Genomic DNA, 25,669 nt, shown 5'->3' with positions numbered 1-25,669 from the left:
TACCACATCTTCTTAATCCATTCCTCAGTTGATGGACACTTGTTGCTCACTGTTTTTGAAAATTTTTCAGAAGCACCAGTTACTGGCCTTAGCTTTGATGACCAGAACTTTTGGCTATGCAGGAGTGGAAGTCCCTGACCACAGGCCCTAAGCTGGCAGAGGATGGGCCATTCTCCATGAACTCATGTAAGGGCAAAGGTGAAGTATTTCTGGTCACCTTTAGCCCCCTCATTTTTGCAAGTGGGGAAATTGAGGCCCTGAGCAGTTGCAACATGTCAAGCTCATGCAGGAAATAGACAGCAGAGCCGATCTCTTGACCCCAAATCCAGCAGCAATAATTAACACAGCCCCTCTCAAGAGGGGTCCAAAGGGCCCATAAATTCAAATCCCAGGCTGAATATACCCGCATTTTTCTAGAAGGTACGTATCAGGTTCTAAAATGGACATCTGTTTCTACAAAGTTAGGAACCACAGATTGAATGACACTAAAATGATTCGTGTTGAGAGTTCAAGAGAAGAGGTCTGGAGGTCAGGACTAGGGATGGTGATGTAAAACAGAAACTGCGAATGCTTCCATCAGCCTCTTCCCCACCCCACCCCCACCCCCTCCATACCCCAGAAACAATGAGCTTCTGAGTTCTCTAAAAGGCCTGTGTGCTTTTGTCCCCTCTGCCTCTGTGCAAGCAAATCCCCATCCGGTAGGCGGTGATTGGGAGAGAAGTTTATCTCCTTTTTTTTTTTTAAGTTTATTTTTATTTTGAGAGAGAGAGAGACAGAGAGAGAGAGAGAGAGAGCACACAGACACACACCAGCAGGGGAGTGGCAAAAAAAAGAGAATCCCAAGCAGGCTCCCCAACGTCAGCACAGAGCCCAACACAGGCCTCCATCACAGGAGCCATGAGAACAGGACCTGAGCGGAAATCAAGAGTGGACGATTAATTGGCTGAGCCACCCAGGGGCCCCGAGAAGTTTACCTCCTCTTTACCATCGGATCGTATTTCTTAAACTCAGAATGAGTTCTAAGAGGCCACACCAAACAGTAGGACCACACACAGGTGCCCCTTGAGCGAAAAAGATGACAACGGCCTGGCTTTAACTGATAACATCCTCCCCAGTGCACACTAGTAATTTTGGTACCCACGAAGTGGCCTTTGTTGGAAACCCAAGGGTCCTGATCACCCAAGGGTCCCAGACTCCGCCCACGCACCGGACCCTCCCGGCAGAGTCGGGACTGCTTCCTCCAAGCGTCTCCGGGCGCCCTCGTCGTGACGCGGGGCCACCTCTCCGGCCCGAGTCCCCGAACCTTCTTCGCTGCCTCTCGGGCACCGCCCGAAGCCCACCCTCCCCTGTGTGCCCGGGGCGGGGCGGGACGGACGCGGCGGCGCCATTGGCCTGCGCGAGGCGAGAGGCGGGGAGAGGCGGGGAGAGGCGGGGAGGGGCGGGGCGCAGAGGGACACATGGAGCGGGCCATTGGCCGGCGCCGGGCGAGGGGCGGGGGAGGGGCGGGCCCTACGCGCTAAGCCCCAGGGAACTGGGGCAGTAAGCGCTGCCTGCACAGCTCGAGTGCCGGCGAGGGCACAGCACTGGCAGCGGCTTCTGGACGGCGCGATGAGCGGACGGTGAGTGATGCAGAGGCAGGAGAGTTTGGGGGCATCCACGGAGCACCGTCACCCCCGTCCCCGAGCCCAAGACCGCCCCCAACCATGGGCTCTGAAGCCTGGGCACCGGTGCCCCTTGGCTGCCGCGTGCAGAGTTCCCTCCCCCTGCCAGCCTGGCGCAGCCCCGGCCATTGCTGAGGGTGGGCACTGCGCCAGCCACCTTCTCCAGAGGGAAGGCACCTCAGGGGCTCAAACCTGAGCACGATGGGTGAGAGCGGCCGCAGGCTACACCTTTGCCCAGTTTGCCTCTCATCTTAGGCAATATCCTAGAAGCATTGATCTTAGTTGTGGGGAGAGGCTCCAAGAGGTTCTGGCACAACTCTCGGATTTCACAGATGGAAAACCGGCGCCGAGATAATAGCAGAAGGAGGGGCTTGCCTCACCACGCCATTTACAGAGGATTTGCCTTGTTCCCAGACCTGTGCAAAGGTCATTAGCACAATATGGCACCTACTTCTCACAGCCCTGATACTTTCATTTTCCCCATTTTCAGATGAGAAAACTGAGGCATGGAGAGTTATGGAACTGTCCATTTTCACCCAGATGAGTCAGTGGTTGAGACAGGATTTGAACTCAGACTTTGTTGGGCCAGGTCTCATTCATTTCAGCAGCTGACTTCAGAGCTCACCCTGCCCACCATCCTATTCCAACCCCCACGCCCCACCCCTCGCCGCCCCAGCTCCTGACACTCAATCAGGCACTTCTAATCCCCAAGAGATGCTTCAGTGTTTTTACAATGGGACACAGCCCTGTGGGAGGGAGAGCCTCCTCCCACACCAGGATCAGTGCAGGGTTAGTGCTGGTCAGTGCTTTCTTAAAACACTGTAAGGAAAGCTTTAGTAAACTCACTTCATAAGCAAAGTAAATAAAGTCCCAGCAAGTGGGGCTAGGATTCTGGAATTTGAACCCAGGCAGGTTAGACTCCAAAGCCTCACACTTGCACTTAGGAAGGCAGAAGAAACCCTTCCTAGCTTCTCTATAGTTTAACTGCTCAGGGTACAGTCAAGATTTGTTGCCAGTAGTCATGATTTAAAAAAAAGATACCCGCAGTGAATTGGTAGAACTGACAGGTTAATGCAGGTCTGCTTGCCTCCTGCTCCCCAGTATAATCCCTGAGCTGCTACCACCAGGGTGAGAGGTGTGAAAGGGAAGAAGGGAGGAAGGAGAGACTGAGGGAGAGGAGAGAAAGGGGGGGAGAGAAGGGGAAGGGTGAGCAGAGAAGATGGACCGCATTAAACTTAAGTCGAAACATTTCTGGCTGGAAGTTGTAATGGGGTGTGGTTCAGCTCTCTGTCGGTGGTGAAGTGTATTTTCAGCAGTTCTTGTCATCATTCTCTGTGTGGGTAGTGCTGGCGGTTCGACTTGACAGCGAAAATGAGGTGGACGCTACTGATTAAACAGCCCCTGTGAAAGTGGGAAGGGAGGCCATATTTCCACCCTGAGACTCCGGTGGGTGGCCTGGAGGTCGAGAACAGAGTGAAGGTCCAGGGTCCCCCTGGGTCAAGGTCACCTGGACAATGACAGAGAACAAAGGACATGAACAGAACTCAGCATGTCTCAGTTCAGATCCTGTAAGTGCGAAGCCTCACGGGGAGACCCTGACCAGGAGGTCTACTGGAAGGCACTCTGGACTGGGCCTCTGGGGACCTGGGCCCTGGTTTTGAGAGCAAACTCAGCCATATGTCCTTGCTCACAGCCACTCCAGGGGAGGACTGCCACCCTCTTTGAGTCCCTTGTCCCCATCTCCAGAGCACACCCCGTTGTGCCCTATCATGAGAGCTTCAGTTTATTATGGGTGAGCCTGCTGTGAGGCCCATCTTATAGCAGTCAGTGATTCAACTAATGAGGGACCTGAGGCTGAGAGAGGGAATGGGACTTGGCCTAAGGTCACACAGCTGAAGAATCACAGAGCAGAGCTTGAAACCCGGATCCTTGTAAAGGTTGGGTTGTATCTGGTCACAGAGTACAGTGAAGGAAGTGTTTTGGAATTGTTTTCAAGTAAATTAAAACCAAATAGAAAGCGGCTACACTTCCCAGAGCTTCTGCTCTAGTGAAAGGGGAACTTAGAGTTTGCTCGGTTTTCTTTTCTGGCTGTCTGACCTCCTTCCCCAGGAGGCACTGCTGAGGGAGAGATTTGGAACCCCTTCCCCTTGCCCTGCCTGACTTTGGGGGATGGGAGCAGGGAGGCCATGCAGCCCCATAGCTGCAGAGCTGGGAAGAACCCTGAAGACGCTCTAGATCAGCTGCCGGTACAATCCTGCTTAAACTGAGGCCCAAGGGCTGGCACAACGTGGTGACGTCACATGCCACATTGATGCTGCAGCGAAACCCACACCCAGACTTCTGTCTGGGATGCCCCTTTGCCTCCTCCCTCTCGCTGTGACACGTTTCAGCAGAGTTCTTAACCTGGGCTCTGGGAATCCAGGGGCACATGAATAGGGACTTCCCAAGGCCCCTGCGGTAGTATGCAAATTTGGTGCACACACTTGCACACTCACGCACACATGTGCATTTTTCTGGGGAGTGTGTGTTATTTCAAGAGATTCCAAAGGGCTCTATGGCCCAGAAGATTCTGAGCCCCACTATGTGTCACAAGAAACCACCTCCAGCAACTGCCCTTGGCACACAGGCCTGGTGCAGTAGATAGCAGGGGTGGGGGAAGCCACAGAGGGCACCCGGTGTGGCCCAACAGCAGCTGGCACTGAACCCTTGGAGGGCTTGCCTCCCCCCCCCCCCCCGCACCTCTGGCCCCAGACACTCAGGCTGTTGGTCATTCTGAGCACCTGTCTGGCCCAAAAAGCATGGCTGAGGGGATTCCTGCTTCCATAGGCAAGGAAGGGTCCCACATGGCCAAGTGTGTGTGAGAGAGCGAGCAGGAGGGTCGGAAATGGCTTTCTTGCCTCAAGCTGCCATGCCTTGAGAGCAAGAGCAGAAGCCCAAAATCCTGCCATAGGGGGCTGGGTGAGCGCTGCCTGTGCGCTCGGGTGAGAAGCCGTAAGGAAGGCCAGCCTACGTGTGGACAGAGGGCCAGGCTCTTCAGAGGAAGGGCAATGGTGTCAGGGAGACCCGGGTGCCAGAATGGGCTCAGGGAGACCTGTTGGTGGGAGCCCAGGAGGCGGGAGGATGCAGTAAAGGCGAGTTGGGGTCCGTGAGTCAGCCCAGGAGATGGCAGTGAATGGAGTGGCTGCTGTCTCTGCGGCCACCTCTCCTGCCCTCTCTCAGCCACCATCACCACCATCTGGAGTGTGCACAGTGTCCTCCTGGGACCTCCTTCCCAGCTACCGTGCTGAGGCAAGGAGGGCTGTGGCTGAGCCAGCGGGCAGATGGCGGCAGAGGGAGGGGGGTGGACAGCCATGGATATGGAGGGGAGGGTAAGGACAGCAGTGTGGAGGGGCGGGGGGCAGCAGCTGCTGAGTCGCTGTCTGCTGTCTGCATCCCAACAACTGGCTTTCTCAGCAAAAATGTGTCGCTGAGGGGCAGCCCGTGTGTGGCCAGACGTCCTCTCGGAGGCAGCTGGTACCAGCAGGCACTGCAGCTTCCTTCATGGCCAAGCTCCGCCATTTGCTGGCTGACAGGTGCTGGGGGGTTGGAGGGGGGCCCTTTAAGGCCCCTTCTTTCCAGTGCCCCCTGCTTCCCCTGGCTGGTCATGGGCTACTGAGCGGAGTACATCGGCTTCCCAGGAATGCGAGGCAGTGTCCCTGCACCTGCCCTCTCTCTCGGAGCCTGCCTCCTTCTGGCAGGAGCATCCTGGGCCCCACACCTCTGTCCTCCTTTCTTTTGCTTCCCGCGTCGCTTTATTTACACATTGGATTGTAATCATGCCTAAATAAGAGAATAATCATAACTTGATGAAGCGTTAGAACAGAGGTTACCAAGCCCCCAGATCTCACAGACATCCCCGGAGCATTTTAATTTGGATAGTGACGCATTGACCATTTTGCCAAGTGAGGACAATGACCATCTATTTTTGCCATCATTTCAGGAAAAGAGAGGGCATTGTAAGAGGGAAAAGTAGGCAGCGCGGAGTCGTGAAAGAAAAGGCTTTCAAATGTACTCAGTTGGCTTCTTGGAAACCCCACTCTCTTAGCCTTTCTTTCCCCTTCGGCCCTGGCCAGTAGGAATCGGGCTGTCATGGTGACCCGAAGGGCCACAAAGCTGCCTTCTGTGATAACCGGCTCCATGACCACAAACAAGGGAGAGATGGGCCAAGCCTAGCAGTTGTAAAGGCTTCAGTGTCCTTTGTCCCAAACCAAAGGCCAGAGACAATAGCAAGGGCAGGCTGTGGTGCCTGCTGTCCTCAGCAGCCCCTCTGCATGGCTGACGGAGCAGCCACTGAAGTGGAAAGCAAAAACAGTTCACTGCTTGTTCACTGGGGACAGGTAGGTAACCATGGCTGGCAGGTCGCCCCGGGGGCCCTTCTCTGGGGGACAAGGAGCCCTGGCTGCTGTATGAGTCTCTGGTTGGGAACAGAGCCTAGTCTGGCCTGGGGAAGAAAACCCGGAGACCTGAGCTGTGTCCCCTGGGGCCCTGGGGGAGGGGTGGAGGCCAGGACAAAGAGGGCTGGATCCTAGGGCCAGAGGGTTGGCCTGCCCAGCTGCATCTGTCACTCTGGTTTTTGGACTGCGCCAGGGTGGCAGGCCAGCCCCAGCCCGTCCTCTCCCCCGCTCCAGCTTCAACCAAAGTAACCTTGCTTTTTTTTTTTTTTAAGATTTTTATTTTTAAAATTTTTAAATGTGTATTTATTTTTAAGAGTGAGAACAGGAGAGGGGCAGAGAGAGAAAGGGGGACAGAGGATCCAAAGCAGGCTCTGTGCTCACAGCAGAGAGCCTGATGCGGGGCTTGAACTCGTGAACCACGAGATCATGAGCTGAGCCCAAGTTGGATGCTTAACCGACTGAGCCACCTAGGCACCCCACAAAGTAGCTTTGCTATAATCCATTTGTGCGTTGGACTTCTGCCTGTAAATATGAGATTGTGCTTTTTATTAAAGGTTGAAAAGCACTCCACTAAGAGATTCGCTAAGGCCGTGTCCAGTGCACGAAGAGAGTGAATATTTAAAAAGGGGCAGTTTCAGGTACATGTTCCAAACAGAGAGGGATCTCTGTTTGCTTTCTTCCTGTTGCTCTCTTCTCTCTCTCCCTCCCTTGCAACTCTCTCATTCGGCACTTATCTCTAGGGCACCTCTAAGGTGCATGTACACCTCACTTTAGAGCTCTACAAGACACTGGGATTATCAAAATGAATGAAAATCATCTCAACATTCAGTCTGGTAAAGGAGGCACAAAGGCACAGTGTTCAGATTTGGAATGGAGATCTTATGAGTGACCGCAAGCTCAGGTCTGGAACTCAGGGAGGTGGAGACATTGTCTCCTCCGGGTGGAAGGGTGGACATGTGAGAATCAGACAGACAGATGATGCATATCAGAAGTCCGTCATTCTCTCAAAGAAGATACTGTTTTTCTAGGGGCCAAGGTTCCTGCCACATAAGGCTCAGACCCAGCCCAGCAAGTTGGAAGAGACCCCCTTTGTTGAAGTGGGCCCTTTATTGCCTACCTCCAGCCTTGCTCACTCATTTCCTGCCCTCCCCTGGGACAGTGTACAACCCCATTCTCCATTCCTGCCGAGCTAAGGTATTTACTTTATGGGCTGCCTTCCCCCTTCCTTCTTCACTTGACCACCTATAATCCAGGACCCTTCTCCACTTTCTTCCTGACCCCATCCCCCAGCTGATGCCACCTGACTCCGGCTAGAGCCGCTCGGCCTGTTGGTCATGTCCTTTTAAAAAGCAGATTCTGGAGGGCAAAGTTCTCCCGAAAGCCAGTGCTTGGAAGGTTTCATGTGTTACTTTGTACCGTGCTTTGCAAATAATATTATACAGAGCCCTAGGCAAAGCCCTGGATGGGGGATCCCGGCCACCCACCTCACTGTCAACCTGAGCAGCCCCTTTTAATCTGATTTGCATAAATATTCGATGTGAACCAAGTTCAGTGGAACCAGGCTTCCATTTCATCTTGGCCTAGAAAGCGTTTGGGGGAGGGGCGCCTGGGTGGCTCAGTTGGTTAAGGGTCCGACTTCATCTCAGGTCATGATCTCGCTGTTTGTGGATTCGAGCCCCGCGTCGGGCTCTGTGCTGACAGCTCAGAGCCTGGAGCCTGCTTCGGATTCTGTATTTCCGTCTCTCTCTGCCCCTCCCCCACTTGTGCTGTCTGTCTATAAAAAATAAATAAAATTAAAAAAAAAAAAACATCGCAGGGTGGGGCATGGTGGGGTGGGAAGGGGCAGCTGCCATCTTCGAGACAGAAAGATGCAGGACAGCATTTCATATGTAACCATTTGAATGTTTTTGCCGTTTTAAGAATTCAGAACTCTTGTTGGGGAAGCCTGGGAGGTGGGGTACGAAGAGCTTCCGTTTGTCCTGTAGATGGCACAGTAGGGGCTGGTTGCACGGAGGGACGGCTGCTGACAACCAGCCCTGGTCTGTGTTGCCTGGGTGCTCACTCAGAGGGGCTGTTGTCCAGGAGCCTGTGGCCCTGAGTCCCTGAGGGTCACGGCTCCTCCCCAGCCAGTCCCCTCTGCCCTTCCCCGCCCCATTCCCACCCTTCTGGCTAGAGCCAGGGCCCATTCTTAACCTTGCCCGTTGATCATTTCAAGAAACCTCTGTTTCCTGTGTGACACCCAGGGAGAACATGCTCCACAAGCCCCACTTGTATATTTGGCAGATTAAACTTGACATTATCATAAAAAAATTAAAATTAAAAAAAAAGTCTTCTATAGTTAAGAAAACGTCTAACCTGCTGGAGATCAATATCCCCATTGTACAGATGGGAAAATGAAGGCTCAGAGAGGAAAAGGCAGGAAGCTAGAGCCATGAGGGTCTTTGGCAGCCCCTGGCCCAGAGCTGTAACTGATCACTGCTTGACTTACAGAGATTTCACTTATAAGTATTCCTCCTAAATAGAGCAAAATCAGCATAGTCCCCACATGCTGTAGGAGAATCAAAGTATTGTAAACTGGGTCCTGTCATGAATCAGAAGTCACACGCCAGAGCCCCGCTAAAGGCATCTGTATTGCGAGTATGTTTTGTCTAGCTACAATTTTAAACTATATAGTTTTAATTGAATAATTTACGGCCTTAGGATAGTGTAGATTATGCTGCAGTAACAGATCCCTGAGACACCAGCAGCTTAGATTTATTAAAATCCCTTTCCCAGTCCATATCCGCCGTGGGTTGGCAGAGAGCTCTAGTCGGCAGAGGCGCTCTGGGACCTAGGCTGACCATCTGGAAGCTGCACCAATCGGGACATGTGGCTTTCTGGATCACCACGGCAAAGAACGGGGTCACAGGCTGGCTTGAGTGCACTAGTCTGAGAGTGACACACACAACACCTCTTATGTGTAGCGTGTGACATGTTAGTCACATGGCCACCCGGGGGGGGGGGTGGAGGAATGTGAGTTATCACAGATCATCCCAGGGGCAATGTCTCCGCCACAGTGTCCAACTCCAAACAGTGAAATACAGCCTTTACAGATGCAGATTTCTGGCTTCTCATGAAACGCCAGAAGAGCTGCCCCTCCAGAGAAGGAATGTGTCTCCCTGTTCCCCATGGACTCCACTGACCAGTGTCTCAGCTGAGTCACTTTCCTAGCCCCTGGAGACTTTTACGTGGTTTATTCCAATTGGGGATGCACAACTCTGGGAAAGTTGACTTTGGAGGACCCCATGAGGCTTCTCAAATCCATCCAATAATTTAGTAGACATCTATGGGCCTCTTGCTGTGTGTCAGGCTCGGGCTCGGGGCTGGAAATAAGAGGTGAGCCAGAAAAGTATCATCCGTGGTGCAGAAGTCTGCGGCTTCAGCCTCCCCTCCCACCTCCCCCACTTGTACTCCCCCGTCGTCCTGTCAGCTCCCCACTCAATGGGTCAGGCCCTGCGGGCCCAGAACATCCAGGAGCCCAGAACAGGTGCTAGACTAGAGAGGAACCTTTCCTGATACTAGAGGAGGGGACCACTCTGGCAAGGGTTTCCTGGCAGAGCTAGCTTGCAGAATACAGGGCAAGCAGTGGGCTGTTTTCTGGACAGAGAATAGCTCCATCAAGACCCAAAAGGAGAACAAAGCAGAGAGCACAGTAGGCGAGATGAGAGCAGCTCGGGGAAGCTAGAGCTGAGAGCAGGAAGTGAGAAGGGGTGGGAGAGAAGCTGGCTACAGAGGAGGCCAGAGGGAAAACCGCCTGCTGTTACTTCTGGGTAAATCCAGCTCTTCCCTTCCAGTAATGAGCCTGTGTAAAGCAAGACACAGTTGTGCCAGGGACCCACAGAAACAGTGTTGAGTGAGAAACTCAGATACTTTTTTCTTGGGCTGAAGCCAGCTCTGCATGGAAGTGTTTGAGGAACTCCTCAGAGAGGGAGCCTTGCAGAGCAGTTTTTTCCACTGGAGACTGAGGTGCTGAGGAACTGAAACCCGATTTTGAAATCCTATTGCCCAGCAGTGAGGCCCCCGCTCCAGAACCCCACAGTGCCCTGCCCTGTGCCCTATAGAGGTAGGGTCTGACCTCTGTCTAGATCCTGTTTTGCTTCTCTCTAGACCCAGGGAGAAGGGAGGTATTTTTAGGATGATTCTGAGGTCACTGAGAAGCCCACCTCCCTCAATTCATTCCCCTTCTCCCTGTTTCCCCTGCTTCCAGAATCAAATGCTCATTCAGGCCTGACACACCAACACAGAAAGCAAGCCTGTGTTGTTTGTGGGTGATATCAAACAAGTGGGAGGAGAGTGTGTTCAGCTAGGGAGTCAGGGCCCAAGGGGACGGAGCACCCTGTCCACTTTGAGGGCATTGACACAGCAGCAGTTGAACCTGACCCCGAACCCCCAGGAACATTTGCACACACACAGAGGTGGGGAAGACCCGACTGAGCCAGGTTTGTGTGAACAGATATTGGGGTTTGGGGAAGGAGCCACTCTGTGATATGAAAGACAGGCTGTGTGCCCTGTCTGTGCCACTTCCCAGTGTGACTTAACCCCTCAGAGTCCTAGCTGCAACTTGAGAGGAAAGGTAGAGACAGGGCCATGACTGGGATAGGGAGAGAGAGAGGTACTGTGGCTCACTGCCTGACACACGGGGGGCCTCAATAAGAAAGTTCTCAGCCAGGGTAAGTTGGAGAGGGAAAGTAGTAGAAATCTGCGTGGAAGATGCCAACAAGATAGAAAAAAACACTAGTGGATTTCCCCAGGAGGGTTTAAGAAACTCCGTGAAGCCTTCTGGGTTGTGAATACACGGTTTCATGTGTGAATCAACTAGCAATCTTATAATCTTTATAGAGATTACCCCATTGTATCAATAAGAAAAGGAAGTCTGGAGGGTCTAAGTCACTGTGCGAGATGGGTTTTAGTGACCAGGATCTAGGATCCAAATGCTTATGTTCAAACAATGACTTTGCCACCGATTCACTGGGAATCTTGGGCAAAGTTCTTAACTTCTGTCCCTGTTTTCTCGCCCATAAAATGGTATGAGGATAGTACTTACCTTATACCGTTGTTGTAAGGAGTAAAAACGATAATTCATAGAAAATGCTCAACACGGTCTCCAGCATGTAGTGACCCCAGTACCGACTAACCCATCACCAGGAGAGCCGGCCCAGGTGTGCTGGTTCCAAAGGGCCACCAGCCTGAGCTCAGTGGGAATGGAGGAGAAAGGCCCAGGGTGCTTTGGGGGGCTGGAGGAGTGATGGAGGCAGTAGCCATCATTTAGGGTGTCCCAGCTGAGGCAAGAGAGCCTGTGGTCTGAAACGTTTAGGAGACGGATCCAGATCCCTAGGGATTATGGAGAGGTTCGGGGAGGGCGGCTGTTGGGCTGGTACTGGGTGCCAGCTAGCTCAGCAGTTCTGACCTTGTCTCCCGCCGAGGGAAACGTGGCTGCCCCGTGTGGGGTGTGGGACCCCATTAAGTCCTCTGAGCCTGATCCTTCAGAGCTATGGCCACCCTGTGCCCCGGGGTGGAAGGGGGGAGGGGGGAGGTGAGGCTGGAGCCACAAGGCCTGCACAACAGGGCTCTGGGCACTGCACTGGCCAGCACTTCCTTCTCCGGCTCACCTGTCTGTATGCTCTTCCTCCTCTTCCCTGCAGGTAGCCTCCCTGATGCTACAGACAAGAGGAGAACATGAAGGAAGATTGTCCACCCAGTTCTCATGTTCCCATCAGTGACAGCAAGTCTATCCTGAAGTAAGCCTTTGTGTACAGGGAGGGGGTCTGGTGGTCACTCCCTGCCATGGGCAGCCTTTGGGTAGAGGGATTCTGGGCACTTTTCATAGATAGGACCATGTGCCTGCCCCAGGGACAGTGATGGGGGCACTTCTTTCTGAAGCCTGGCGCCCTGGAGATCAAGGATCTCTTTGGGTTGAGGGTTTGACCCCTGCCCCCTCAGGCCCGCAAAAGCAGGAAAGCATGGCCATGTCCACTGTGACTCTGCACAGATGGCATTTAATTTATTCAAAAGCTTGGGGCGCCTGGGTGGCGCAGTCGGTTAAGCGTCCGACTTCAGCCAGGTCATGATCTCGCGGTCCGTGAGTTCGAGCCCCGCGTCAGGCTCTGGGCTGATGGCTCGGAGCCTGGAGCCTGTTTCCGATTCTGTGTCTCCCTCTCTCTCTGCCCCTCCCCCGTTCATGCTCTGTCTCTCTCTGTCCCAAAAATAAAAAAATTAAAAAAAAAAAAAAAAAGTTGAAAAAAAAAAAAAACAAAAGCTAGAGCAATACTACTACTCTTATTGTGTCAAACAGTTTGGGGAAAAAATAAAACTCAAAATAGGTTTAGAGTTGTTCTTGAAAAAAGCCTATTTTATTGACATGATGATTTTTTAGCTTGGCTTATTTTCAATTTTATTTACTCCGTCTTACCATAAAAAAAATGCTTGGAGTATTTATTCAAATGTATTTCTGAACTAACGTAAGTTTTCATTTTCTCTTGCTTTTTGCGTGCTGGGCCCAAATATTTTCTAGATTTGGGCAGCTCCTATTTGCCTCCTTGAAGAAAAGCCAGCCTCCTAGCTTTTGCTGAGCTGCTTCCTGGGTCCTCCAGTTAGACACCTGAGAAAACAGACAGCATCCCATTCACAGTGCTGCCCATACTCTCACATCCCCGGTTTAAATTTTATAATGAGAATAACAGTAGGTACGCCTGGGTGGCTCGGTCGGTTGAGCAGCTAACTCTTGACTTCAACTCAGGTCATGATCCCAGGGTCCTGGGATGGTAGAGCCTGCTTAGGATTCTTTCATTCTCTCTCTCTCTCTCTGCCTCTCTCCCCTGCTTGCTCGTTCTCTCTCTCTGTCTCTCTTTCTCTCTCTCTCAAAAAAATATAGTTTTGGGGAAAGTCATAATAATAGCCATAACGTGATTAATTTCATGTGTATATATCCTAATAAGTTTATGTTCAGCATTGATACACCTACAAGCACAGCGAATATGCAGCATTGACTCTTGCAATGTTAATGCCATAACATTAACTGAACCACAGGTGAATCACTTCCGTCATCAGTTACCGTCATCCCCACATCAGGCAGCACACCAGGGCACCAACGGCAGGTTTTGCTTATCCACTCCCTGGAGTGCTCCAGTGTCAGTGAAGGCACTGCCCAGAGAGGTTCTAAAGCGGCCCCGGCCAGCAGGGGAGTGACTTCCACGTGTGGCCGCCAAGCACATGACTTACGGGCGGAGAAGTACAGTTAATATAAAAGACAGGTGGCAAGGACATATTACGAAATACAATAATGAACAAGATCTCGTTAATAACGTTTATGTAAAACGTTCATATATTAATACGAAATACAGGTGGCAAACACTTATTACAAAATAAAATAATGAATAAGGCCTCATTCATCATGTTCATATTGATTACATGTGGACATGAAAATATTTTAGATATATTGTGTCATAAAATAAAATGCATTATGAAAATTAATTTCACCTGTTTTGTTTTCCTTCGTGATGTGACCGCTGGAAGGGTTAAAAGCACGCGTGTGCCTTGCATTTCTTATCTGTTGGACTGCACTCCCCGGCAGAGCCCAGCTTGGGCGCAGGGACCGGCTTCTATCCGCTAAGGCTTCCCTTTATTCTGGGGAGAAGGCGTTTGGGCAGAGTGGCCTCCCTCAGACCTTCGGGATCTTATCTCACAGCTGTCACCTTCACCTCTTGGTCAGACCTCCAGAAAGCCAGGATGAGGAAGAGGCAGACACCCCTCATGATGCCCCCAGAGCAGCCACACCAGGCACTCACAGGAAGTAATATTGGTGGGGGGGAGCCGAGGGGGGAAGCAAGAGTCTTTCAAATGCCAATAATCCAATCCCGGGGGATTTATTGAGGAAATGACTCAGAAGTAAAGTACAGGGAGATTTTCGGGAACTCTTATCTGTGATAGTGAAAGCATGCAAACACCATTTGCACAATTCTATGGGCTGTGAGCTCACTTCCTTCTTTTCCCAGCCCTACACCTTACACAAGGTCTGTCATGTGGAAACCTCTAGAAGACTAAAAGGCATGTGTCTGATGGCAGAGTCTAGTCTCTAAACTGATTATGTGTGGCTGGAGAGACCTGTATCATCACGTCCCAAAGCCCTGCCACGCCCCAAGATTATATGTGTGTTTACCTTTTTAGGTCGGAGCTCTTAAGCTTGCTAAAAACTTACAACTGCTACCACGAGGGCAGAAGCTTTCAGCTGAGACATCGAGAGGTAAGGCCAGTTTCTCTTCTTTATTCATAGGTCACCGTTTATCTTGGATTGCTGAAGACAGTCCTGGTTTATACCTGCTATTCCAGGGTCATTATTAAGACCTTTCCCTTCACTCTGAGAAGTGTCCCAGTTAGGATAATGAAGTATGAGTCCGCCCATCTTCTGAGTTAGAGACCAGGTTACCAGCTCTCTCTCCCGGACGTCCTGTAAGGGGTGCTGAGGGTCAGAGCGTCCCCTCCCTCTCCCTCCCCCAGCAAGAGTTCAGAGCAGATGGAAATAATCACCTGCAGTTCTTCTCCTTCCACCTGAGATTTTTGCCTACGTGAATTGCCAGGACCCTGGAGACTAAAATCTTTAAGACCGCACAGCCAGTCCCTTCTGTGCCCAGCCCACAGCACAAATAAGGAACTCAGCACAGGGCTCGGGTTTGCCCAAGTTCACAGGGCAATCAAGAAGTGGGAGCAGTCTCTGTGGTTGCCAATCAGAATAGACATCAGAGAAGGCTTGAAACGGAGGAGAGCTCCCCAAAAGATGCTCACGTAGCTGGGCAGGTCAGAACGGGAGAGACAGGGCAGGCGTGGGGAGTGGAGGACTCGAGAGCACGTGCTGTCTGCAGACGCTGTCGCCCTGCGGACCGAACCTGTTGCTGCTGTGCAGGAAGATGGGCTCCAGGGAGCCAGAGAAGTCAGACATCTGGAATTTCATGTGCAATTTCCCAAACCTCGAAACACCAAGCGGGCTAAACAAAACACGTCCGTACGTGAAACGCAGCCCAGGCCAGGCTACTGTCACACAGCTCCGGAGCCTGGAGGGGAGGGAAGCAGCTGGCTCCCAGTCCAGGCAGCACTGGCCTGCCAGTAGTGCGACCTGGAATTGCGCCAACCTCGCACGCCACCTCCCCTGGACCCGCCGCCCTGCACAGGGCCTGGGGCCAGCCCTGACAGCTTGTCTCCCAGCCCCTCTGCACTGTTCCTTCGCTCCCGCTCTTCTTTCTGCAGAGCAGCCTCTCTGATACGCGTCTTATCGGCCACTTACCCTGCTCTGTACTGCTGCTGGAAGGGCTCTGATGCCACCGCCCTGCTATCTCTGCTTTTGCTGTTTCTTTTCTTGCCGCCCGGCTTCGTGTCCCCCGGCCAGGCACGGTGTAGCACCTGAGCACAGATGCTGGGTGACTAACCGGCAAGTGCAGGCCCAGGGCAAGCTGAGATGAGTCCCGAGCTCCAGTGTGCTGGACAGTTTAATCTATACTAAGCGAGGAGTTGGACCCACTTCAGTCCTTGTGCTGGAGGCATGCGATGGGGTCTTCTGGCTGCACCCTGCTTCTTAGCCCTGGGCCATTCAGTGATTGATGTAAGACCCAGCAGCTCTCAACAGGTGGTTTCTGCTCAGCAGCCCCAAAGTCACCTGGGAACTGGCTCGAAATGCAAATTCTTATCACCCTCCTTCCCCCGGGCCTCCTGACTCAGAAACTCTTTATCTTCCCAGCTGTGTTTTAACAAGCCCTCCAGGGGATTGCGATGAAGGCCAAGTTTGAGAACTGCTACTCTTAGAGTTTGGTCTTGACTCTTGGGATTCCCCAAGACAGTCCCCTCTGTAGGAGCAGTTGTGTGGGGAACAGGGCTGGGAAGCCCCAAACCTGTGCCCTGTGTTTGTGTGTGATGGGACAGGCCACGTGGAAAAGTGAGAGACCCAAAAAGGGGAAGAGGTATTCTCGACGGGCCCCCGTGGTAAGAAGTTAACGCCCCGCAGTTGGGGATTTTCATGTTCCTAACCTACAAAAGGTATGAGGACCTGACGTGATCTCCCCGGAGCCAGAAAGCACCTTGCAGGAAACTTCCACAGCCTTAGCCATCAAGGGGATGCCAGCCTGAGGGAGTATGTGTCTTCGGGAGGTGATCGCCACTATAGAGACGGGCTGTAGGCCTGGGCAGCACCGAGTTCTGATGCTGAAATGCATGACTGGTTCCTGGACACCAAGGGCCTAGCGACCCACCCACCACCCGGTGTTCAGGCCTCCACCGTTTCTCGGAATGCAGCCCCGGGACCTCCTGGACCTCAGAGAATTCCCAGTTGCAGGCACTTGCACTGTGGGGCCACCCCAGGCCGGCTTCTCCTCAGGGGTGGGGCAGACAGGCACCAGGCACTTTGCCTCCGACTCGTTTCTCACAATACAAGAGCTTTGTGACATCAGAATGGCCATTTTCCAGACAGAGATTGAGGCCTTCAGAGTTGAAGTCTCCAGCAAGGTAAACACTGCAGCAAGTGGAAGGTGCCAGCGTGGCTGCAAGGCGTGGGCGCCGAATTTGTAACACAGCAACAGCATTACCAGCATTAAGCTTTGAGGGGCCTCGGGGATGCAGGCAGCTGCTTGTCACCTTCAATCAGCAAGCTAAGGGGCCTTCCAGCTACCAAGGGGCTCAGCACAGGCTGCGCCCTCACAGAGCCATGTGGGGCCCAGAAGAGACCTCCCCCCCACCCATTGTCACTAGGTTTCCCCCAGAGCAGCTGTGGCCTGCCACAGTTTGGGGACACCCCCTCTGCCACCGTCTCCTCGGGGGTCCAGAGCCCTTGGAGAAATGAAGTGTGTCAGGGAGCAGGGGCCACGCCCTAGGTCAAGTGTTTCCCTGTGAACTCTCCCCCAGCTTCCAAAGGGCAAAGGAATCCCCACTCAGGAGGCCCAGGCACCCGCTTCCTCTATTGTATTATAAACTTTGCTTTTGGATACTTTTGCTTGTATTACAATGAAGAGCTTGAGCAAGCTGGAGCCATCTGTGCCTTTTGAAAGATAGCAAAGCATTTTAACCAGGCTGGGTGGCTTCTTGAGAGAAAAATGGACCACCTGGAAATACCAGTGGGTAAATATATCGCTGTGATGAAAAGCAGGACCCTTATGCCGTGCAGGGGCGTGTGGCCCCCTCAGGGAGCCCGCCTCTGATGCTCCCCCTGGTGGCCGTGAGCACGCACAACACCCAGTCCCCATCCTTGGCGCCAGGCTCCTGGGCAGGGGAAGAAAGGGGAGGAGCATGCCTGGGCTCAGGGTCTCTGTCTCTCCCAGGGTGGGGAAAGTCAGGATCCCCTTCCCTCTTAAAATGACCCCCCTTCCTCTAAGGCCTGGAGGCAGAAATGACAGGCAGTTGACAGACCACTGGCACCTGGGGTGAGTACTCGGCTATGGACGAGTTCCCCTGAGAGCTCCAAAGCGCTTGCCAGGCTGCCCCCTGTTCAGGTCATTGTGTCCTTTCCCACTCCACTGGTGGCTGTGGGGAAGAGACTTCTCCATAGGACCCCCATCACAGGGACTCTCTCCTAGGCTGTTGTGTCTCATGGGAAGCTTGGAATAATGCCAGAAACCCCTTCCCCCTGCCCTTTATTCTTTTTTTGGTGGTGGCGGGGGGGTGGGGGGACACCTTCTGAAGATATCATTAGCTTCTTTCATCTCAGTACATATTAGCAGAGGAGCCAGAGCCCTGTCTGATGTCCCAAATGCAGCCACGTGGTTTTGAGCTTGGGGAGAATTGGCCAAGCTCACTCATCCTTAGTTGCCTCCCTCTGACCCTGGTTCACACAGCTTCGTAGAAGGGGCTACAGCGAGGCAAGCCCAACCCCTGTGGGCACCAGCCAGCACCCACTCCCAGGTCAGCCCTCCCCGCCGCCTCCTACGGATGTTCTGGCTGAAGGCTGCCCCACACTTATTTGCCAGCGAAGGTCAGGGACCAGCAGGTTGTGGCAGATGCAGGCATTCGTATATGCTGTTTCTAACTCCATCTCCAAGAGTACGTGCCCCATTTCCCAACCCTGTGGGGTGTGGAGGGCAGGGTTGGTGACCGCATCTTACAGATAAGGAAACTGAGTAAATTACTTGTCTGAAACTTTTCAATGTATGGTTTACATTCTGCCTCCCCACTCAACACACATAAAAGAGGGCAGATAGGGACGCCGGCTGGCTCAGTCGGTTGGGCATCTGACTCTTGGTTTCGGCTCAGGTCATGATCCCACGGTTTGTGAGATTGAGCCCCACGTCGAGCTCTGTGCTGATGGCAGGGAGCCTGCTTGGGATTCTCTCTCTCTCTCTCTCTCTCTCTCTCTCTCTCTCTCTCTCTCCCTCTCTCTCCACTCCTCCCCTGCTCCTGATTGCTCAGTGGCTCTCCCTGGCTCTCTCGCTCTCAAAATAAATAAACTTTTTTAAATGTTTCAAAAAGAGGGCAGATAAACATTTTTAAAGTGAAAAGCAATTTTAAAACAGAAAAAAAAAAGTAGGAAGGGAAGAGGAAAGGAAGAAAATAGTTTGATAGCCCACAGAAGAGACAGAGGACACTGAAGCAGGCTGTGAACTTGAATGTGGCCCCAGCTCTGCCCTCCTCCTCTCCCCTCTGTCCCTTGAGCACTGACCAGGGTCAGCCAGCTCTGACCTGGCCGAAGGGAGCAGGGTAATGGGTCTTCAGGCCTGATTCTTTTGAGTTCTCTGATGCCTCACCTGCCTCTCTGAGGAAGGAGACCCTTCCTCTCCCCTATTCCTCACCCTCACCTCCTTCCTTGCCAGACGCCTCCAGGCTGGAGGACCCAGGGCTGGCCCAGACCTTAGGTCATGTGAAGTGAGGCCCTGGCCGCTAGACCTGCCGGAGAGCAGGGCTCTGGACAACAGCCTGCACTTTGGCCCCAGAGCTGAGAAGCCCCCTGGGTGGAGGGAGGGATGGGGACAGTGAGGACGGAGCCACCTGGTCTGCAAGCTGAGCTGGTGCAGGTTCTGTCTCAGCCCTCAGCATGGACAACACACCCCCAATGACACAACAGGACTTGTGAGCTGGAGCCACTGAGATACCCCCAGGTACCCTGGTGATAAGTTCCCCCCAAACCCGAGCGGGCACATTTCGGGAAATGCTGTTTTCTCTTGGGCCACATGGAGCACAGGCTCTGAGGGTGGGAGCCAGGAGGCTGACTCTGGAGTGCCCAGGGCTTCACTCTGAAATCACCGTGGGGCTGAGACCTTTGCTTCTTACCTGCCACCGACCTCATTTCCCCACCCTGAAGCCACCACATAGACAGTAGCTGCTCCGAGTATGGGCTTACAACACACCCCCCATGATGCATGTGGGTTTATCCCACTTACTCATCAGAAACAGGTCCCTTTAATTACCCCATTTTACCCATGAGAAAACCAATGAACAGAAACATTAAGTCACTTGCCCAAGGTGATCATCCAGCAAGGAACAGTGCGAGCGGGGTCAGTAATACCACATCATGCCAGATAGGCTGTTCTCACTCTTCAGAGGAGGGGGTCTCGCTATGAAATGCCAAGGCGGGCAGCCCCTGCAGAAAGGTGTCTCCCTCTCAGAGACCTGCCGGGGACAGCGCCCACCGCAGGGGAAGAGGGCCAGAAGGTGACACAGACCAGCGTGCTCTATACAGAAGCCTTTATTGGGAGGGATCAGAGTTCATGGATCACCGGGAGGTGCAAATAGAGAGTTCTGAGGGTGCTGCCGTGGCGGGGGGGTGGGGGGGAGGCTGCAGTCCCACAGAGTGGCTTGGAAGGCCGGGAGCCCTGGTGCCGGTCCCTTGAGGGCCTTGCCAGAGAGTGCCCCTGCACCCTGGTGTCACAGAGTCTCCCTCCGGGGGTCCCTCGGGCCTTGCCACCATCCATCTGTCTCTGTGGACCCCAGGGGTCAGCAGAGGAGCCAGTCCGCCTCGGTGGGTCCCTCCTACTTGGCTGCTTTTCCTGGGACTCCCCATACAGCCAGTCCAGGGGGTCAGCAGCACCATCCCTGGGCGGTGCAGGCTGCTGGCCACTGAAGCGGGTAGTAATGTCCCGTAGGGACTCAGTAGGGCAGCTCGTCTCGAAGGCCTGGGCTGGCTGGGGCGGTCTGCCAAGTTGGGCCCTGGCTGTGGCCGCGTCCAGCACTGAAGTGGGCTGTGCCAGCTGACAAATGGACTTCACATAGTCATCCAGGCTGGGGGAGGCCAGGGGTTCCTGCCCAGACCCCCCGGGCGGCATCTCCTCCGAGGTCTCCCGAATCGTGGGCAGGTGGGCCACAGGAACCAGTAGCCGGGACCTCATGGCTGCCGGCGATGGGAAGCAGTACCCTGTTGGTGGACAGAGGACCAGCGGTGAGCGTCTGCCATCCTGTCACCCCTCCTGTGTCCCCTCCCTCACCTGAGAGGCTGCCTAGGTGAATCATGGGCCTGAGAGCAGAGTGAAGTCTGCAGCCCCAAGCCCAGGCTCGGATCTCCTGGACTCTCCCTTTCCTGCTAACCCTGGACACCGTGTGCTTAAGAATCTGTCATTCCTGTAGTTTAAGAACCTATACAAATAAGAGAAGCCGGCCTAACGGACTGGAGTCAGAGGGAACCTGGGAGTAAAGCCAGTCTCTGCCAGTTCCTGACCTGGGGACCTATGGCAGGGTCACCTCTCCAAGCCCCCCTTACCCGTCCATAAAACAGGGTTATAAATACCCGCTGGAAAGGATGTAAGAAACACATGGAATGACCCTACACGTGAAATCTCTTCGAATGGGACGCCCTCTGCAGCTATTAGCCGCTAACTGCATCCCCCGGTCTCTTGTAGCCAGTGAGGCTGTGTAGGTCCCTGCCCTTGAAGAGAAACAAAACCTTTCCATTTTATCTCAAACCAGAAGGAAGCTGCTCCCTCTTACCTGTAGCTGAGGGAACGTGGGGAGAGCAGGGATGCCGGATGAGCAAGGACAGTCCTTGGGAAGACCCACAGAGCTCAGGGTGGAGGGCCGAGGGGCCCAGCCGGCTGAGTCCCGCGTCCCGCGTGGAATGTGGGGACAACTGGCCCCTGTCCGGAGCGCTGGCCTCCGGGAGCCGTCTGGTGAACCTGGAGGTGTGGCAGTTGCTTTTATACTTTTCCACCAGCCATCAATTACTGTCACGAGGGCCAAAAATAGCAGTGCACAGGAAGGCTCTGGGAGGAAAACAGCCGGGTGGGGCGGGGTTTGGCCCAGCAACCAGCCTGGAGCTACAGGAGGCCCTGGGGGATGTTTACTCTACAGGGCAGGAGAGGGAGGGGCACCATTCCTGTGGAAGAGTGGAGTAGGGGCGAGTGGAATAAGGGTGAGGGAGTGGAGGGCAGAGGGAGGAGTAGGGGGCTCCAGTAAGGAGGAAGGTGTTCGCTAACACCCAGAACTGAGGGTACACAATGACTTCCTGACTTACGGAAACATGAGGCCTTGGAACAGCACATTCTAGTCCTGCCTCTGTCTGTCTGTTTGCATGCACTTCCCCACCTGTGTGGCGAGGGCTGCCCAGAAGCCCGGAGGTCCTCCTCTGACCTTGGTTTCCTCTGATTTGACCAGAGACAGCTGCAGACTGACAGGGCCTCCCCTCCATTCCATAGGGGGCAGGCTGAGGGACAGTGGAGTCGTGGCTGGGGGGACAGTGTGGGGGCTCATACGCGGCCCATGCAGGGACATAGGGCCAGCAGTCCCCAGCACAGCTGACCCCTGACCTGGGAGGCTCTGCTCTGCTTTAGCTCCTTGCTTCCAGCCCCAGGGCAATTCCCCCTGCCTCCTTCCCTGCCAGCTCTCCAGAGCCTTCCAATGGCATATCTGAAGCTTCAGCCTCAGCGTGTCCGGCCCCACTGCCCTGCCCCAGCCGTGCTCTCTTTTCCTCCTGACTCTCATACCCAGCACCTGACTGGTTTGATCTCCCTCCACCCGGGTCAGCCGGGCCGGCAGGCACGGGTCTCTGTGAACAGACATGCTGAGGTGTTTTAGGTGGGGCAGCAGCTCGGAGGAACCCCACTTTGGGTTTCCTTACTGCCCCCTCTAACTCCAGTGAATCAATCCAGTCTCTCCTTTGTTGGGAGGGTTAGTTACCTATCTGTGACTGTGAAACATCAGTGGTTATCAAAAATCACTCTGGTTTGTTGTTGTTGTTGTTTTCTTTTTTAACAAGTAGTGCAAGGCCATTCCAGAAAGCTGTGTGTACTTTTGATAACCTTGAACAAAGTGGAACTGTTTTCTCTGTGGATGGCGGAGTGTTTTAAGCGATGACTAACTTAGTATGAAGTCAACACTGCAGGGCACATCCCCCGTAAGGCCTTCCAGGGATATGAAGAAGTTTCTACAAGGTCCCTTCTTCTTGCAAGGCTTCCCATGCCTCTAAGGAGAAAGAAATGGAATTTGTGAATCTAGAGTGATGTTCAAGATAGCAATGGGAGAATGATGTTCAAAGTTCACTGCCCAAAGGCTAGTATCAAAGCAGATTAGGAGCCTGGAGCTGGGAGGACCACACCTCTGGGGAAAATGAGGCCGAGAAGAGTTCAGACAGATGCTCTGAAGCAGCCTGGCCAGGCACACGCGTGGGGGCCGTTAGGCTGGGCACAAGGAGCCTGGAGGTGGTCGCGCATACATAGGAGCCTGAACTAGGTCGGAAACAGAATCAAAAAGACCTGAGGGGTGTGAGTGGCACCCCTGAGACCTGAGGGCACTCGCTGAGGGTGCCTCTGGAGGGTTCTGACAATGAGGACCTCAGAGTCTGGCGGAAGGGCAGTAGGTAGCTGTGCCATCTGCAGACCTTAGGAAATCAAGTCTGGTTGGGGACACAGAATGAGAGCTGTTGTAGATCTTCTGAGTGTTCATGCCAGTGGTGAACCACGGGACTGGCTGTGTCCAGGTGGTGAGGAAAGCAAGACGCCCTCGGGAAAGAAAGCAGCTTGGAAATATGGGGGTGGGTCCGGCCCACTCGAGTGGTTACTGTGGCAAATGGTGGCAGTGTGGGGAGAAGGGTGAGGCTGAGACCAGCTCCGAGGACCAGCAGGGAATGGAATCCAGCGCCCTGCACATGTTCCCAGCAGGACCTGGTGACCGTGGGGCCTCCTTCCCAGGTGCAGTGTGGGGGGAGGGGTGTGGGAAGGCTCTCTGCTTGGCACTGGTGTCACTGTGGCCATGCTTCTCTGGAACATGTTTCCTTACTCCTGTGTGGACGTGCTTGCTGGATAGCAGCTGGGTTCCTGTGGGACGCCTGACTCAGCCGCTCTGTCCCAGGCCGTGCCCCTGGCCAGACGAGAGCTGAGCAGTGAAAGGGCACGCCCCAGGTTTCCTCTGGTCAGTCACATGGCCTTACGCCTTGGAGCATGTAGAGGCTTGTGTACCTTCCCCCTGGGGAGAACCCCAAGGAGGAGAGGATGTGTTTGCGGCCAAGAGTGTGCAGGGCGTCCTGTGGATGACAGGCTGGCCCTTACGGGGGCTTGGGGGAGGGTGGGCAGTGACCCCCGAGGAGGGCCGCCCTGGGGACTGAGGCTAACCTGTGTGGGTCCCCACAGGAGGAAGGCGCTTTGATCATTGAGGGACTTCTCAACATTGCCTGGGGACTGAGGCGGCCAATCCGGCTCCAGATCCAGGATGACAGGGAGCGAGTGCATCTGTCGGCAGCCTCCTGGACGCCTGGACAGCCCAGCTGCCACCTGTGAGTGCCGGGATGGCTGAGGCAGGGCCAGGGGGCCTCCCTGACAACTGTTCAACCCCGCTTACTTTTCGAGAGGTTCGGGGGCTGGGGTCCTCAGTCTCAGGGCAGAAGCCGTGCTCCATCATGGGGCACATGAGAGCACAAGCCAGCCTTAATCCTTGTCACCCCGCGACTGCCTGAGCCCATGGCCTCACCTGCCAACAAGTGATCTTTCTAGATGATGACCAAGTCACCTCACTCTTGGAGAATTTTCCAGACTCCCATCACCTCCAGTTGTGTTTTTCATACATTCACGGGAACCACCTTATCTGCAAGGAGGCAAGCTACAGCCAGGGGGCTCCCCCCATCCTGGACAAAGTGAATGTTTTTTGGCATCTGTTCTAGCTCAAAAATTCACACAGATTTCACCTCTCACTGCTCTGCTTTTATTTTAATATCAGAATTTGTTTTTATAAATGTACTTGGACTCGATACCAGATTTATCTTAATATCAGAAATACGTTTTAATCGTGACACAACAGGTCCCTATTTTATTGCTTAGTGGACATTTGCCTCCTCTTGCCCTGTCACCCCCAATAAAGGGCAGTTGGCTGCTGTGTTTTGCTTGCTCCTGCCTATAATGAATCCTTCTGAGAGGCAGAAATTCAAAACTTTCTCCCCTTCGAAAATTCAAGTACAGGTGCTGTTCTGAGGGCACTGAACACCACCCCCCACCGCCGCCCCGTTGCACCCCATGCAGACTGAGAGTATAGCATTTGGACGGACTTCTTAGAAAGGCTGCTAGTGCGATTCATGCATCCCACTCCCTGGGGTAAAGCAGCCACGTGAGCAGACAGACAGCAGGACCCTCAGAGGCCCTTCTCCAGCCTGGCACCAGCTACCCTCGCTTGGAGTCCACCCTGCCCAGAGGCCCAGAGGTTAGCCCCTCAAGGTTGCCCTTGCCCAACGCTCCATCAGGCCTGAGGGAAGCCCAGAAGGCCCGCTCAGCGCTTGGCCACAGACAGCGCCTCCCCAGTCTATGCCTAGGAGTGCATGGGCACCGCCTGTGTCCCTGTGTCTATGCAACAGGGACAAGCTCACTCGGGTCAACGGGCCCGACTCCCTCTCCCTCCAGCAGACACCATGGCAATTCTTTGCTCTTCTTTTAATATTTTGCATTAACTCGGTGTGAAATCCAGCCTTACCTCAGCCTGCCCTGCTTCTCACCTTTGTCCCGTCCACAGAGGCATCCATCCTTGTCTCTCTAACTTGAGCTACTTCTCTCTGTCAGCAGCTCTGTGAGCACCATGATTGTCTTTTCAGAAAGGAGCCGCTTCTTCAGGATGGCAAGGTCGCTGCCCAGGAGCCAAACGCTCAGACGGCGCACAGCACCGAGAGTTCCAGAGACAGCTCAGGTAAGTGGGGCCTCAAGCTACCCGGGACCGTGTCTCACTCAGCCCGGGTAGGAGCGGAAGGGCTTGGGTCAGGACTGTCTCCGAAGGACAGCTTTGTGGAGGGGCACAGAGTGGCTTCACTTGTCTTCAGGAACAACACTTGGCTGAATCCCTCCTCAGTATGAGGTAGTCTCATCAGCTCCTCATAGCAAAGGAAGCAGAGGCTTGCAGAGGTGACATTATTTGACATAATTTGCCTGAGTCCCCTGGACCGTGCTGCATTACAGAAAGGAGACATCAGTAGTGGGCATGGTGCCCTCCTGGCCCTGCGAACCTCTGGGACATCTTCACACTCTGGGGTCCAGACTGCTCTTCTGTCCCTCTCGCACTCAGTCGGGGCTCAGAGGGTTGGGACAGGGCCGCCAAAGACCTGCCCTGAGTGCCCAGAGACAGAGGCCCACACCACGGCCATGTGGTGTGGTGACATAGGTCATCCTGCCT

The 25,669-nt window shown here is 53.9% G+C and overlaps 2 protein-coding genes and 1 long non-coding RNA gene across 5 annotated transcripts in view; 1 reads left to right on the top strand and 2 right to left on the bottom strand.

Annotated features, from left to right (window-relative positions):
• The first annotated feature begins 1,543 nt into the window (after positions 1 to 1,543).
• Positions 1,544 to 25,669, top strand: part of RASSF4 (Ras association domain family member 4) — a 32,910-nt gene continuing 8,784 nt past the window's right edge. For 2 of the 3 annotated variants that reach the window (XM_042908062.1, XM_042908060.1), the window contains exons 1-5: positions 1,544 to 1,619; positions 11,776 to 11,871; positions 14,297 to 14,372; positions 23,653 to 23,795; positions 25,098 to 25,189. In XM_042908062.1, the coding sequence (XP_042763996.1) occupies positions 11,810 to 11,871; positions 14,297 to 14,372; positions 23,653 to 23,795; positions 25,098 to 25,189 (373 nt within the window). In that variant the 5' untranslated portion in view covers positions 1,544 to 1,619; positions 11,776 to 11,809. Of the gene's footprint in view, positions 1,620 to 6,970; positions 7,289 to 11,775; positions 11,872 to 14,296; positions 14,373 to 23,652; positions 23,796 to 25,097; positions 25,190 to 25,669 lie in introns of those variants that run through there. The other variant, XM_042908061.1, reaches the window with a different exon arrangement.
• LOC122201983 lies at positions 12,567 to 15,852 on the bottom strand. Its single transcript, XR_006194406.1, has 3 exons — positions 14,657 to 15,852; positions 14,289 to 14,576; positions 12,567 to 12,731 (listed from the first exon to the last, which is right to left on the bottom strand). It is a non-coding gene; the product is annotated as an uncharacterized LOC122201983 (long non-coding RNA).
• Positions 19,455 to 21,227, bottom strand: DEPP1 (DEPP1 autophagy regulator). The gene is made up of 2 exons (XM_042908063.1): positions 21,020 to 21,227; positions 19,455 to 20,450 (listed from the first exon to the last, which is right to left on the bottom strand). The coding sequence occupies exon 2, from the start codon at positions 20,422 to 20,424 to the stop codon at positions 19,798 to 19,800; it is 627 nt and encodes a 208-aa protein (XP_042763997.1). The 5' UTR covers positions 20,425 to 20,450; positions 21,020 to 21,227; the 3' UTR covers positions 19,455 to 19,797.

The sequence above is a fragment of the Panthera leo genome, chromosome D2 (genome assembly GCF_018350215.1).
Source record: "Panthera leo isolate Ple1 chromosome D2, P.leo_Ple1_pat1.1, whole genome shotgun sequence".
NCBI lineage: Eukaryota > Metazoa > Chordata > Mammalia > Carnivora > Felidae > Panthera > Panthera leo.
Note: the sequence above shows the minus strand (reverse complement) of the source record. Positions and strands in the feature narration are given on the sequence as shown.

What these genes read in the sequence shown, in the direction of transcription:
- DEPP1 (XM_042908063.1), bottom strand. Translation starts at nt 20,424, where the DNA reads ATGAGGTCCCGGCTACTGGTTCCTGTGGCCCACCTGCCCACGATTCGG.